The following is a 14,467-nucleotide window of genomic DNA, read 5'->3' as shown; positions in this document are numbered from 1 at the left end:
GAAGAATTTGATCAAGAAGAAAAGCTAAAGGACCCTGCTTAGGCTTGTAGGTTGGAAGAGAACCTTTTGAAGCAGGAGGAGGTCCTAATTCTGGGTGGTAATGTGGACTGTGATTAGGTCAGGAAGGTGGTTTGGCTAGATGAGAGACATAGAATCATAGATTCTGTGTTTGGGTTGGGAAGAGCCTGGAAGATCATCTAGTTCCAACCTTCCTGCTGTGTGCAGGGACACCTTCCACTAGAGCAGGTTTCTCAGGGGCCCATCCAACTTGGCCTTGAACACTTCCAGGGGTGCGGCAGTCCCAGTCTCTCTGTGCTACTGCTTCACCACCCTCACAGGGAAGAAGTAAAGGTTTGGAAAGGGAAAGAGAGTGGTAGAGGCCTGGAGCAATTAGGCTGGATGATAACTATGACCAGAAACTGTTGCTGACAGCCAATTCCTGTCACGATTTTTATAGTAGTATGAAAAGGAGGTTTCTAAAAAATGGTTTTCAAGTTACCCACATGAACCACAGGTAGAGAACGGTAATAGTGGATTTTTTTTTAGCTTTTGTTTTATTTTTAATTTAGGAAAATTATATATAAATTATAACATAAAAAATATTTTTTTTAAAAAAAAAATAAAAATCACAGACATTTGAAAATGCAAAAATTATGGTACTGGTATATTTTTATGAAATCTCCTAAATATACAGTCACACTGGCTTTTTATGGAATGCTATTTCAGTGATGATAAATGTTCAGTGGATGTATCAGGGCTGTGTAGCAGGGAAGCCTGTGGTAAGAAGCAACCCTGAAGATGAAATTTCAAGCTGGGAATTGCATTTGGAGGATTGGTGCAATTATTTTCCTGGAGAATTAGATTCAGTACCAGACTCTGCTGTGGAATTTGCTGAGTAGGTGATCTTGAATACTAGGCTTACTTTCAAGAGGTCACAACTCATCCCTTACTGGGAATATTCCTTTCTGGAGTCATGTCTCTTGCATCTCGTCCTTTTAGTAGAGGTTAAAACCTCACAGTTGCTCAGTCCTGACACCTGCAGCTGAGGTGAATGTAAGATGTGGCTTGACCAATAAACTACATATCTAGAGTCAATAAATTACATAACTACAGTCACCTCAACCTGGGCATCCTAAATAAATGAAAATTTCTTAGTTTAATCTCTGTATCGCCCTTCCTCAATGGAAAATGGGCTATAATACTACTTCTCTGGGATTTTGAGAAAATGAAATCATTAATATTTGTGTATTGTGAAATACTGTAATTGGTGCAAGAGAAAAGCCTATGAAGAAATTAATAACTCTCCTTTCAAAGCTTTGAAGGATTGACTATATTGAATAAAGCATGAAGCTGCAGAAAGATTGAGGGGAAAACAAAGCACTGAGCAGCTGTTGGCAAAGTGAGCTCCATTATCCTGTGTATACAATGAGGCAGCACACATTCAGAAAGTAATATCATGCCATTGAAGACTGTAGTGTGATGTGTTCACTAGAAGCCATTATTTTTCCATAGGGTACTTAGTTTGACATTTCCTAACTTTTGATGCTTGCTTCTGTAAAATTAATACTTTGCTAATGAAAGCTCTTCTGACTAATCATGCAAAATTATTGTCGCTTGGAAGCATCATAGCTGATGTGCCTCAGGCTTTTCATGATACAATGCAGAAGGAAAGCTATTATGAAGAGGGGGAATGCTAACTACCCCCTTCTAACTATGCCTGGATCCCTTATTCTTTTCCTGCCATGCATCTGCAATTACCCATGCTCAGCTATGTGGTAGCAGAATAAATGGTTTTCATTGTAGTGGTAAATTTTCAAGTATCTGTGGGTTTTATCTTCTTCTCTCCCTTTACTGATGATAATTTATGCTGAGTGAAGGAGTTGGAATCACTTAGGACATTGCTGCAGTCTTCTGTCTTTATCAATGAGAAAATTCCCTTTGCTTTTGGATTTGCAGGCCAACTATTTAAGCACTCTGGAGAAATGTAAAGAAACTAAGACTTTTTTTTGTACTTTAAACCCTTTAGAAATTTTCTGGGCTTTACCTTTGCATCAAAATTTAGATACTAATATTTTGTTAATCAGTGTAAGTTTACCCATTTTTATTCAAACTTTTTCAAAGTGTTCACAGATGCTTCAATGAATATAAATACATTGCCACTATAAAATGTAAGCACAAACCCCTAATTCTATAAAAAATTCACAGAGATGCAGTTATTACTTTTAGTTCTGTCCAGTAGCTCCCTTCAGTGTGAATAAAAGTTGTATTTGTTTTGTTTCAATATAATTCTCTGTAACAGAATAATTTTTAAATGACTCAGGTAATAAATTTTAATAGAAATCTCATAAATAGGAAGTTAAGCAGTTTTGTTTCAAAAGATTGTGTATTTAGTTTAACCTTTGAATTTTTACTGAAGTTTGCTAATTCATTGGATTTTTGATGCAAAATGTTTTTCCCTTTGTAATTAAAAAGAAAAAAAAATGAGAAAAATGAAAAGGAGTATAGTATGTTTTGTTTTGTTACTTTTTTGGTTTGCTTTAGTAATAGATACATTTTTCTGTACCTGTTGTGGGAATGGTGTCTGTACAAGACTTGGAACATCTCAGAGGTTCTTGGGTCAGTTGAGGATAAGTGCCTAAATTGTTTGGATTGGCTTTTCTGTTGGCATCAGTGTAGTAATTTAAAGTCAGGAATCAAGGGCTGTCAGAGTCTCTGTGCACAGGAAAGGAAATAGCTTCCATCTATCTCTGCACCAGCTGGTACTAAGAAGTCTGAAGGAGTGTGGTTGATGCTGTGGTTGTGCAATATTTAAGCATTCTGAGAACTGCAATGCTTTATAAATATCTTTCAAAATCTACCAGTAAATAATTATTTTTTTTTAGCCATTCTTGCTATTTCAAATAGCCTGAGATTGAAGGGAGAGTTATCAAACTGCAGATAAAAATAGATATTGCTAGATAAACTGTCAATATTGGCACACCTTAGTCAAGAAGATGCCTGAAGCAAAAGTTTTCCTTTCTTTATGTTTTTGTCTTTTTACATGTGCATGTTTTAGAGAAGAGTAACTTTCATGCAGACTGTGAAATTCAAAAGCTCTAGTTATTCAGAGCTCTTGTAAATGCAGCTATGCTGCAGCAATCACTGCTAAAGGGTTCTTGTGGAAATTACCATCTGATTCCCAAGCTCTTCAGTGAGCTTAAATACACTGTGTTCTTTTTGAAGACCTAGGGACAGAGTTATGATTGTTACTTTGCTGCAGAGCAATATAGAGTTTACAATATGTCATTAAATTCAGTTGGGAAACCTGCAGTATTCTCAGAGATGGAGTTTATCCTTGAGATAGATTGCCTGTGGACTGCAGTGTTAACCCATATACATAAAATACCGTGATTTAAATCTGAAAACTGATAAAAACCCTATTGCAGGTTAAATGCTGGTTTAGGAGATTATCAGTCTATCAGTAGGGAAGACAAATCTAGCTCTTTTCTTGAGCCTGCACTGGTGCAGAAAATGTATTATTTGGTTGAGACAACCTGTGTGTAGTGGGGAAGACCCATATGAAGATTTGAATGGATAGCAGGGTTCCTGAACCAAACATATTTCTGCTTTCCAAATGTTACTACATATCCAAAAGAAATGCTGTGCATGTGGTTCTCACCAATGTTGGCAACCTTCCTCTTCTGCCAGATGCACTGATATGCCAGGTAGTAAATATCTATGTAGCACATTTGGAGGCTGCTCAGCCCCAGTGTGAGTGTCATGCCCACATCCTGGACATTTGGTTATGGAACTTGTTTCATTTTGATAGCTTTATTGTGCTGAAAGTACAAAACCAAGCAGATAAACTCCAGTAAGTTATGGGCAGAGAGCAGATTGCTTTAAAACAGCATTGAGATTGTTAAAACTTAGGCAATGCCAGGGTAAATACTGACATCTCTAATATTTTGGGATTTTTTCAATACATTTATCATAATTGAATTCTTGGATATCCCTTAACAGGGTATTTTCTCTACATGGTCAAAGCTTCCTTTTCCTGTTTTCTATGACTGGTTCCGGGGAGTGAACACCATAGTTTATGGAATTGTAAATGTAGGACCCCTGCTGTCTATTCTAAATTTAAGGATGCTGAAAGGAATCTCGGGAAGCGAGGATAAGAAGGGAATTGCAGAATCTATTCTACTTTGGAAGTCATATGTTGTATCATTTGAACTGTATTTCTAAGGTTATAATTCCCTGGTGATTCACCTTGAGACACTGGGTTAGAGTCAGAACTGGAATCCAGTGAATGGATAAAAATTGCAAGTACTCTGAAGAGAGATGTCAACAACATGTCATGAGAATATACCCTCTTCTGACTTCCATTGACACTTTTGTCTTCTGGCTTGTTAATTAGTTCACCCAGAAGCTGTTAATGTTGGTCCCTACATATGGAAACAGAGGCCAATACTGCTCTACAAACACAGTTACTTTCCAGTAATATAAAACAAAATTAAATTCTGATAAACATGTGTAAATATTACTGCACTTGAAAAATTAATACCTGGTAAGATAAGTAGTATGCATCAGAACAGCTGCTTATTCACAGAATGCTTGGTTCCATGATCTTGTGTAAGGTTGTTTGGCATTGACAGTCTATGGAAGTGCCTCATGGTGTGGGAGAGACAAAGGATTTTCTATGGATGATTTAAGAAAGGTGCAAAGATGCTTTGAGATAAGAATTTTTGAGACAATGTCACTGAACTAACAGAAACTCACACACAGAATTCTGAAAAAGGACAGCACCTGTTGCACTTAGAGCAAAGATCTGCCATGTTGGCAGAAGGTGGGGAGTAACACAGCCAAACAGCATCCATTGAGTGTATGGGTAGGAAGTGAGCCATTCCAGGAAATAGTGTTTCAGTTCTGCTTAGATCTTGAGAACTTTGTTCAAGAATATATTTTGTGAACTGTCTTAAGTGACTTACAAAGGCAGTAGTTTGTTTATGTAATTTCTTTCACCTAATGGGAATTTTAGGAAGCCAGTGGCCTGCAAGAAATATTCAAGTGCTGAGTTACACTTGAAATACAGATTAGGGTGATATCCTAATGTTCAAACTTAATGGAAATTCCCATTTTATGTAGAAGGAAGAACACAAGTGTAAGAGCCCCACAGCATTTAAGAATTAGTTCTTCAGAGTGTTTACTAAGCCTAAGATGGCAAGCAGCTGACTCTGTTCTGTACTGTTCCTATATGGTTTTCTGAGGCAAATATGCTTTACTGTTCTAGCTTTATTTCTAATGTCCCTTGAGGAGTACCCAGGTGGAATTTTGTGTTTACTTATGCAGTCAATGGGAACAATTAATGTTTGATGGAAACAAGAGAATGTTTGGTACTATTATTGTATACTGTAAAGAGATTTTCAATTAACCTCAAATAAAAGCCTCCTTCTTTCCTGGTTCTAGCATCTCTCTTATGGCAATGGTAGCTTACATGTTGATGCAGCCTTCCAGCAGACCCTCTGGAGCGTAGCACCAATCAGTTCAGGAAGTGAAGTTGCCCAAGGTAAGATGGACTCAATTTTAATTATTGAAAGACTGATAGTAAATGAAATACTTAAAAAAACCAAATTATTATGCCAAATGTGGGAGTGGTTTTCTCCCACGTAAACATTGAAAATAATAAATAAATATGCAACTGTTCTGAAAACAGAGGGAAAGTTATACTGAAAAAAACACTGGTAGTTTTCCTCTTATTTTTGCTGAATACTGAACAGCTCATTCAAATCTCATTTTGCTAAAGATATGATAACATTTGTAATATGTTTTTTGAAATGGCTTTTGGTCCTGGTTTGAAGTATAATCTCAAATTATACTGATGTATGCAGCCATGGTTACATGTTTCTGAGGCTGAGTAAATAATGGGGGCAGGAGGCTTGGAAGCGGGATGTGAAATCCTCAGACTGAAGATGGGAAATGGTTTTATGGGTAACATATGGCTGGAAAGAAAAACAAGAGGAGAATAAAGACAGAAAGAGAACAGCTTTCAAGAACTATTTTTTTTTTTTTAGGAATTAGGAAGGAGTTTTAATATAATTTCTAACATTGAAAGGACAAGGATCCCTGAATTTATGCCACACTGGTTCCACAGAGAAGAGCAGTGTTTTTCTGAAAAGTCTGTCACAATGTAAAGCCTAATGATTTCTACTTTACTGCAGACCAACTGTTTTGAGTGGGTGTTGTAATAGAATCTAAAGAAGGTTAAAGCTGCAGGTCATTTCATTTTGTGGTTTTTGGATACTATTTTTTAAAGAGGCAATACACTGAAATTTCACATCAATTCTTTTTATCTGGCATATTTTAAAACTCACTCATGGAATGTTCTTGCAACTTTGCTAATTGATATTTTAGGGAGAGCATTGCCAACATCTATTTTTTTATAAAGTCGTGTTTTTATATATGAGAATCACTCTGCATGTACAGATTCTCTGTCACAGCTTATACTACAAACCATTAAAAAATGCTAGTGCATTGTTTGGCAGTGTCCTAAACTTATGGAGAAAACTTTCTGTTAATGAGAAGACCTTTTCCTTCTGTTCCTTCCCAATAATTCCATTCTCCATGTCCTCCCACTGCTGGCAGCACTAGTGTGTCATTCTTGCTAAAAATCCTAGCATGGTTTATGTGCTGAGACCCAGCTTCGTGCTATGCCACATCTCTGCCTGGTGAACCTCACTAGTGAGAAGCAGAAATCCCCAATGACATGGTGTCATATTGTGTACTCATACTCCCAGGAAATAATGTGAAAATGATGTAATATGCTTTCCGTAGCTGTGCATTTATCTGTGTATGTGCCTGCTCTTTGTTGCTATACTTTTCCTTTTTCACTTTCCTCAGGTACAAACATTATCTTTTTTAAGCTAAACATGTTTTCTAGAGAAGCTCAGCTTGCTAGTGTCAGAAAGGATTAGAGCAAAGGCCTTATTCTTAAAAAAGCAGCAACTGCTTCTGTAATCAAGGTAGTCCTGTGGTGAAGGGAGAGTGAATCTCTCACTGTGTAAGGCCTTATCTCTATGTCCTCAGTAAAACAGTTGCAAAGCCAGAGGAAATTACCTCAAAAAGGAAGAAGGAAATAAACCTATTTTTGTTAGTATCTGTAAAATGCTTTGTGACATTAATAAGTAAAATATTAATGTATGGGAATAGCTGCTCTACAATACCCTCTCTTAATCAAAAATTCCCATTAAAATAGATTAATAAACTAAACTCTTCAGTTAAATGAAATTTTTTTGAAGTGAAAATAATGGATAATTAGTCTGTAAGATGAACTAGGATATTGGAGGTACTTCAAAGAAAATGATTTCTTTTTACATGCATTTCTGTAAAATCGGCTTATGCAGAAGTTAATTTATTGTTTAAGTCAAAAGAGAGCTTTGGAGTTAAATCAAGTAATTCTGCTAATTCTACAATGAAGTAGATGGGGGTCACTTTAAAAACAAAACCTAAATTATAGAATTACGTTGACACAGGTCCATGTAAAAAGTAAAGTATGTAACAACAGTTACCTGGGCATATACTCCTGTGTCAAAATCAAGATTTAAAAAAAATCAGTGCTAAAATTTGCCACGTAAACTCCAATTTTATACTGATCTCAAAGGTTTATAAAATATATCCTGGAATATTACCTGATATATTCAGGAAAAAGATTTCATGTTGTTTCAAAATAAATTCATGAAAGGTGTGCAGTGTGACTGAAGGGTCTTCAGCACCATTTCTGTGTACAGATCTGTCTTACTTCACAGCATTATGTATTAGTATAGACATTGCTTCAAAATATCACTCCAGGTATAAGTTTTTTAAATCTTGCTGCTATAATGCTAAAGCCAAGCATTTATGTTATGGCATCCCACTCAAATGTAGAATTTGATATTAACTGTTTTTAGCAAGAAGGGAAGGTGAGTTTAGGAAACAGTGAAGTGTTTACATTTACCTTGCCAGACTGAAAAAATACCATTAAATTGTGCTTAAAACTTACTAAGTTTAGTCTTCTTCAGCTGCTGATTATAATACAATATTTATAGGATAACATAAAATGATATTTTTTAATGTCACATCTCTAATGGAAAAAGACTTAGGAGAAAAGATCTGCTTTGTTAACACCTTTACTGATTCAAATTATGACCTTATTTTCAGCTTCTGGCTGCTAAGTCCTGGGACTTCAAATATTGTGATGCTGTGTGTATGGTTTGTGCTTTAGTTTGTGAACACACACACAACTGTACACTGTGAAGCCAAGTGTTTGGCTGTGAACCTGCACATGCAGTGGAGGTATTTGCAATGTTTCTCTATGGAGTCCAAATAAATCGTGATTATTGGTTTTGAATTTTCTGTCAAGTAGAGCTTAGAATGAATCTTTCAAGAAGTTTCACAAAGAACTTTCAGATACTCAAAAAAGTGCTTTAAAACTAATTAACTAACTAACTAAGTCTTTGTACGTTAACTGGAATTCTTTTTCTTAAATAAAATGCAAAGTGAGTTGGTAAGGTGGAAGTTTCTGGCTTTTTCTGTTGTTATCTGGGAGAGGAATAATTGGTTCCTTGTTTTGGTTGGCTCAATCTTTTTTTGAGTTTTGGTAACTAGGTAGGATCCCCTGCTTCTGGCTTCTCTTTATCCTGGTCCATCCTTCCCTAGCTGCTGACTTGGAGCTTTTTTCATTTGGCAATGTTCAACTGGCTCCCCAGGGTATGAGATATCTTCCCCTTCTTCTGACTCTATTTTTAAAGTCATATAAAAATGTCAAACATAAAAAGCTGAAATCAGCTTGATAGTGTTTATTACAGTTTGAACTGTAGTTTTACATATTGTTGTGTTTAGAGAAATGTACTCAGTTTTCTGTTTATTCAAGGATACCTGATAGGAGGGGATGTTCTGAGGTTATTGCATGGTCACATGGATGAATGTTTGACAGTCCCTTCGGGTGAACATGGAGAAGAGCAAAGAAGGTAGGTTTCCAGCTTATAACAGAATAATAGTAATGAATATTGTTGAATTGTCTGTCATAGTACAGGTGTTTGAAAGATGTTGTGATGAGATGTATTACTCATAAGAATGGATATTGTTGAGATAAACTTTGGATATGAACCTTTTGTATTTTCTTTTCCATATTGTTCAAGTCTGATTTCACTTACCAGACACAAAAGGAATAGTGATTTCTTTTTGATAATTTATTATCATTTTTCATGGTTTAAAAGCACTGTGAATTAAATGTGTTGGGTTTTTCATCACTGTTTTTTTTCTGTAATTACAAGAATTCTTCAGGACAGAGTATGTAAGAATATTGCCCAATCCTTCAAGGCTACTAATCTGGGATTAATTTCAGGCCTACCTGTCACAGCAGTTTAGAATTTAATTTATGGTTATTTTCTTGACTCAAGGAATCCTGGAATGGAAGTAGTGATGGCAACTTGGTATGTGTCTCTCTTTGTTAACTAAAAAATCAAAATAGTGAGAAGACTGACAGTGAGTGGCATGTCTCAGTGGAGTGATTGCATCAGTCCTCTTTATTTGCTGTAATAACATCTGCCCTAAGCTTCTTTTCAATAGGGCAGTGTAGTATAATTTATTTCTACCTTCAGGCTAAATGTTGCTAAATGTTACTAAATGGTATTTTAGAATAGTTTATTTAATGCAGCATACTGAGTAGCTTCACTTCCATGACAAAGGAAGTGCTATTCATTAACTCATTCATCAAAATGAGTTTTCTTCATTTGCAAATAGAAATGTGTTTTTTATTTTATTCTCATTTTTAAAGATAAGAACATGACTAGAAGCTCTCATAGCAAAATTCTTCAATGAATATGTAAATGTTAATGAGAAAAACCTCAGAGTTTTCTTATAGAGCTGGTGACAAACACTTCATGGATATTTCTCATTTCAGACAAGGAAATAGTTTTTGAATGCAGAAGATAGTTCATAATGCTGATATTTAAAATGTGATCATTTCAGGTTTTAATTTTAGTTACCATGTGATAGTCATTACAGCTTGATCACTACTATTATTATCCTCAGCCTGAAAGTGAGGAAAAATTAAGGTGATAAATAAGTGGGATCCTACAGTGTTTTATTCTTACTTCAGTCTAAATCCTGCAAAATTCCTTTTAAAAATGTAGCTGCAATGCAATTTTAGATTTATGGGGTGATCAAACACTTCAGTAATGAACTTCAGTGCTTAAGAACACAATAAAAATCTATCTCTTTTCAACAAGTCTAACATTATATGTAAAATACAACAATTGAGTGTGAAGCTGCAGATAAAGAAAAAATTGATTTGCTCCACTTGTGCATTCACATGATGCATCTTTCTGTCCCATAACATGGGAAGAGTATGGTTAATTTCTTTATCTGCAGAGCAGTGCCTATTTGCAGAAATAGGCAAATTTTCTTTTCTTTCTGCAATGTGTGCAGAATTTCTTTATGCCTTTCCCCTATCTGTCTAAAACCCCAAAAGAAGCAGAGCTAGTAGCAGCAAATAGTACATATGTCTTTACCTTTATTTTCCTTGTAGCCATGCTGACAAATATTGTGAGGTGCCTCTGCTAGGGAGACAGAGATTTGGATTCCGATAAGCATTGTTAAATTAAAGTGAGAGATGTGGTTTTAAAACCCAGGGAGAGTGGATTCCACCCTCTGCCTCAGGGGATGTGTCCTGTGAGCCCGGGAAGAGTTGTCCCAACCAGGGCCCTCTTGGGGTGGCAGTCCAGGGTGTTCTGGTTGGTTTTGTGCCCCTGAGGTTTCTCCTTTGCTCTGTCCCAATTAGTGCCCAAACTTAAACTCCACCCTGGGTCTGTCCCATAAAACCCCCACCCTGCCTCTGTTCTGGGCTCTGTCTCTGATTTAAGCTGAGTTTGTTCCTGTGTTGAAGAAGTGTGAAGTGTGTTGAATAAGTGAATAAGTGGTTTCTTACCGCAGGAGCCTGTCTCATTGAGTTCCATGTTGGTCACCGGAATCCATAACCTCCTGGACAGGATCCCGCAGCTGTTGTACGCAGCAAGATATTGCCTCTAAATGCTTCATAAAAACAGATTTGTTCTTCTGAAGTATACTTCTGTTCAGGAACTTTCTTTGATAAACAAGCAAAATAAGGACAAGTTTGTTTGTTTTGGATAGTATTATTTCTGAAGTTTTTATATTTTTATGAAATATTTTAAAGTATTTTGTACTAATAAACCTAAAATATAATCAATGATTACTTTTAATTATATGGAGTTAGTTATAATCACTCTGTGGCCCACATTTTCTCCTCTTGAATTATAAGTAAATTTAGTTATTGCTTAAAACATCTATACTTCTATCTCTAATTAGGACTGTTGCTTATTCAAAATAAGTTGCAGCTCCTTTCAGTTTTCAGTATGCATGCATACATCATTTTGATGGTTGTGATTCAACATCTGGCAGAATTATGTTCAAAAATAATTTTGACAGGTAGGAAATTTCAAGGCAAATGATTTTGTCTTTCAGTTTCAGTTCTGTAACTTTTGCGCATGAGGCATACTAAGGTATGATATATTTGAAGTACAATAATTCCATATTATCCTGTCATTGCCTCTTGAAGTAGTCTGATGCTAGATAACTATGATTTTGTTTGGTTTGCTTTGTTCTAGCATACATCTGAAGAGTAGGTCTTTGTAGAATTACAGCATAAAGGAGCTCTGAGAAATACCATCCCTATCATGACTCACTAATTCCTGTATCTCGTTTTTATTTTTCTGCAGAGGCTTCCACTTTATGCCTTTTCAAATAAATAAAAGATCAGACAAGCCTAAAATAACAATTTTATTCTATAATGTCACCTGGTATCTATTTCAGGGAATAAATAAATAGTTTAGATGTGATGTATCCTCCTAGGCAGTTTCCAAAAATAAGTGTAACTATTCTTAGAACACTGATACAATTACATAAATTATGAGTTTAAAAGTGTTTCAAAGAGTACCAGGAGTTCAAAATAAAGAACACATTTTCAAGAGGTTTATACTCTCACTTAGCCCAGTGGAGACCTATGAAGCAGTGACAGTGCAGATGCTCTCTTTATGATTACAATACTAACAAAGCTTCCTCTGAGTCAAGGTCCTCCAAATCCACACTGGAAGAGGTCTAGTACAGTGGCAGAAGCAGTCATATAAAAAGCTTATAAAATTCTTTTCTGCATCTCAGGTTTTTTTTTCCTGAGTCTGTGCTGTGTTTCTTTGGTTAATTGTTGAGCTTGTGTGTCCCTCCGTGTGGCCCTTAGATTGTGGTACTGTGATCCCTAAAAGGTAGGTTGGAATCACTGTATTGTGGAAGAGAGACTTTGCTGTCAAGCCAGAAACTTTTCCTTTTTTTTCCTTAGGAAACAGTTTCAAGTAGATCCTCTGTGAAGTTGCTAGATTGTTCACTTTGTAATCAGAAAAACATACTAATTGGAAGCAGGACAAATGGAGAAGTTTGTGGTAATATGATGATTTACTTGATATTATGTTAGGGGAATATAGTAATATTATTTTTAAAATGCCACAGTCAGGGTGAAAGACACCCTGGTAGTCTTCAATCACTGACCCAGTCAAAGAAGAAAAAAAGGACATGTAATTTCCCTGAATTAAATATAATTTACTCCATATTCTAGTTGGGTATCTGGTTTAAGCAGCTGGTTTAAGCCTTTTGCATAGAGTCCTTAAATTGTGTTTTTATTCTTCAAAGTGCCTTAGTTATCTCTAGCAAGCTAGACCTAAATTTGCAGAGTAGCTCTTTAAGTCAAATCTCAGAATCATTTCCAGGAAGATTAAAAAAATAGATATAGACAGAAAAGAGAAGGCCTAGTGTCATCAGTTTGGTGTTCGTATGGTGGTTGCTTTGATTTCCATCTGTCTTCAAAGCCAGGGCAAACTTCTGCAGCAGCACAGTAGCTGTGAATCCATATTTATCTTGACTTCTTTTCCTCCAGTCTCTGTCTGCATGGTTTGTGATGTAGATGCCATCATGGGAGCTGATATAAGCAGTTTGTCAGTAGGGATAAGGCAGACCCACCAAGGTTTCCTTGATTTATGTATGCTTTTTAAATTTAAATAAAGGCTTGCATAGTCTGCTTTTCCATCTATTCCCTCCAGTTTCATACAGGAGCAATTTGTTTATAATTTTTAATATTTTTTGAGGGTTATATATGATTATCCAGCAGAAGTCTTAAATCACTTTTTGTATTACAGGTACCTTGAAATGGTTTTTACTTTCCTTTGACGTATTTTCCTGTTGGAATTGTGCATCCTATATTTTTTTTACACCTTTTATTTGGTAATTATTTGGTAATTTATTTGGTCTTCATTTCTAAATTTGTAATATCAAAGGAATGAATACATTTATTCTAATTTTGGTGAGAGTTGGTATTTAGAGCATATATACATTAAATTGCTTCTTTGAAGTTGCTTTTCATTGGTTCACTCTGGAAAAAAAAAACTTCATAGTAAGTTTATCACAATTAAATCAGTGTGCAGTTCCCTGCCCCCTGTCTTTTTGCAGTTCCAATAAATAGAATTGTTTTACATTATTGATATTGTTGTATTCTATGTGTTACTTTAAGTTTCCTGTAGAAATGTTAGCTGGTTATTAATACAGGCATGACTGTAGAGTTTTGGATTGCTTTCTTGTTGGGGGGGATATGTTTTATGGTTGGGTTGTGGCTTTTTTGTTTATTTCTTTTGGTGTTTGGTTGGTTGATAGGTTTTCTGTGTTTTTTTTTTTATTTATTTTTTTTTCACAGAAGTCCCCAGAAAAGCTAATGGCAGATAGCAGTAGAACTATGTAACCAAAATTACGTGGTGGGTTTTATTTTTCAGTTGGGCTGTGGGGCTTGCTCTTGATCATACCACCATCTTTCATATTCTTTTAGAACTTAAATACTTCACAGATGTAGGACTCTGATAGCCATAGTTCCCAGTCTAGAAAGGAACCATGAGCTTTCCCATTGCAACTAATTTGCATTTTGATTTGCCATATGTGTTTTAAAGTGATGACTGCAGTGCAGTTTGGACCCTTCAGAAATATTTCATTATGGGAAGCAATTACCTGGGACAGAGAGAGAAGTGCTCCTGGCTTGTCAAAGTATTGTTTGGGCTGGAGCAGGCTCCAGTTTCTCAAACCATTCCATTCAGAATAGGCCTTCATGAGGGAATGGATAAATGTAGCCTAATTTCAGAAGCAGTTTTACCATTCCTGCCTTTGAGACTTTGGATGAAACTTACTATGTTAAGGCTTTTGTAAATTACATTGAACACTTAGTGTTAGTCTCAGGGATGGACAGGCTTTTGAAGTGATGCTCAAAATCAACATGACTTAGCCGATCCCAGCTCCTTCTTTATTTTCCATGCCATTCTCTGACACTTTTTCTCATGGCATTATGAACTAATGAGGTCTGTTGTACCTCAGAAAATTTGGGATCTGGCATGTGTGCGGTGTGAGTTATGAT

At 35.9% G+C, this 14,467-nt stretch overlaps 1 protein-coding gene across 10 annotated transcripts in view; it reads left to right on the top strand.

Moving 5' to 3' along the window:
- The window catches only part of RYR2 (ryanodine receptor 2), a 378,221-nt gene that overhangs the window by 160,002 nt on the left and 203,752 nt on the right, over positions 1–14,467 (top strand). For all 10 annotated transcript variants that reach the window (XM_086877715.1, XM_086877706.1, XM_086877711.1 and 7 more), the window contains 2 exons: positions 5,443–5,542; positions 8,882–8,978. In XM_086877715.1, the coding sequence (XP_086733841.1) occupies positions 5,443–5,542; positions 8,882–8,978 (197 nt within the window). The remainder of the gene's footprint in view (positions 1–5,442; positions 5,543–8,881; positions 8,979–14,467) is intronic.

Source organism: Cyanistes caeruleus, chromosome 2 (genome assembly GCF_971803275.1).
Source record: "Cyanistes caeruleus chromosome 2, bCyaCae1.hap1.1, whole genome shotgun sequence".
NCBI classification, from domain to species: Eukaryota; Metazoa; Chordata; class Aves; order Passeriformes; family Paridae; genus Cyanistes; species Cyanistes caeruleus.
The sequence above is the reverse complement of the archived record's forward strand: the minus strand, read 5'-3'. Positions and strand labels throughout refer to the sequence as shown.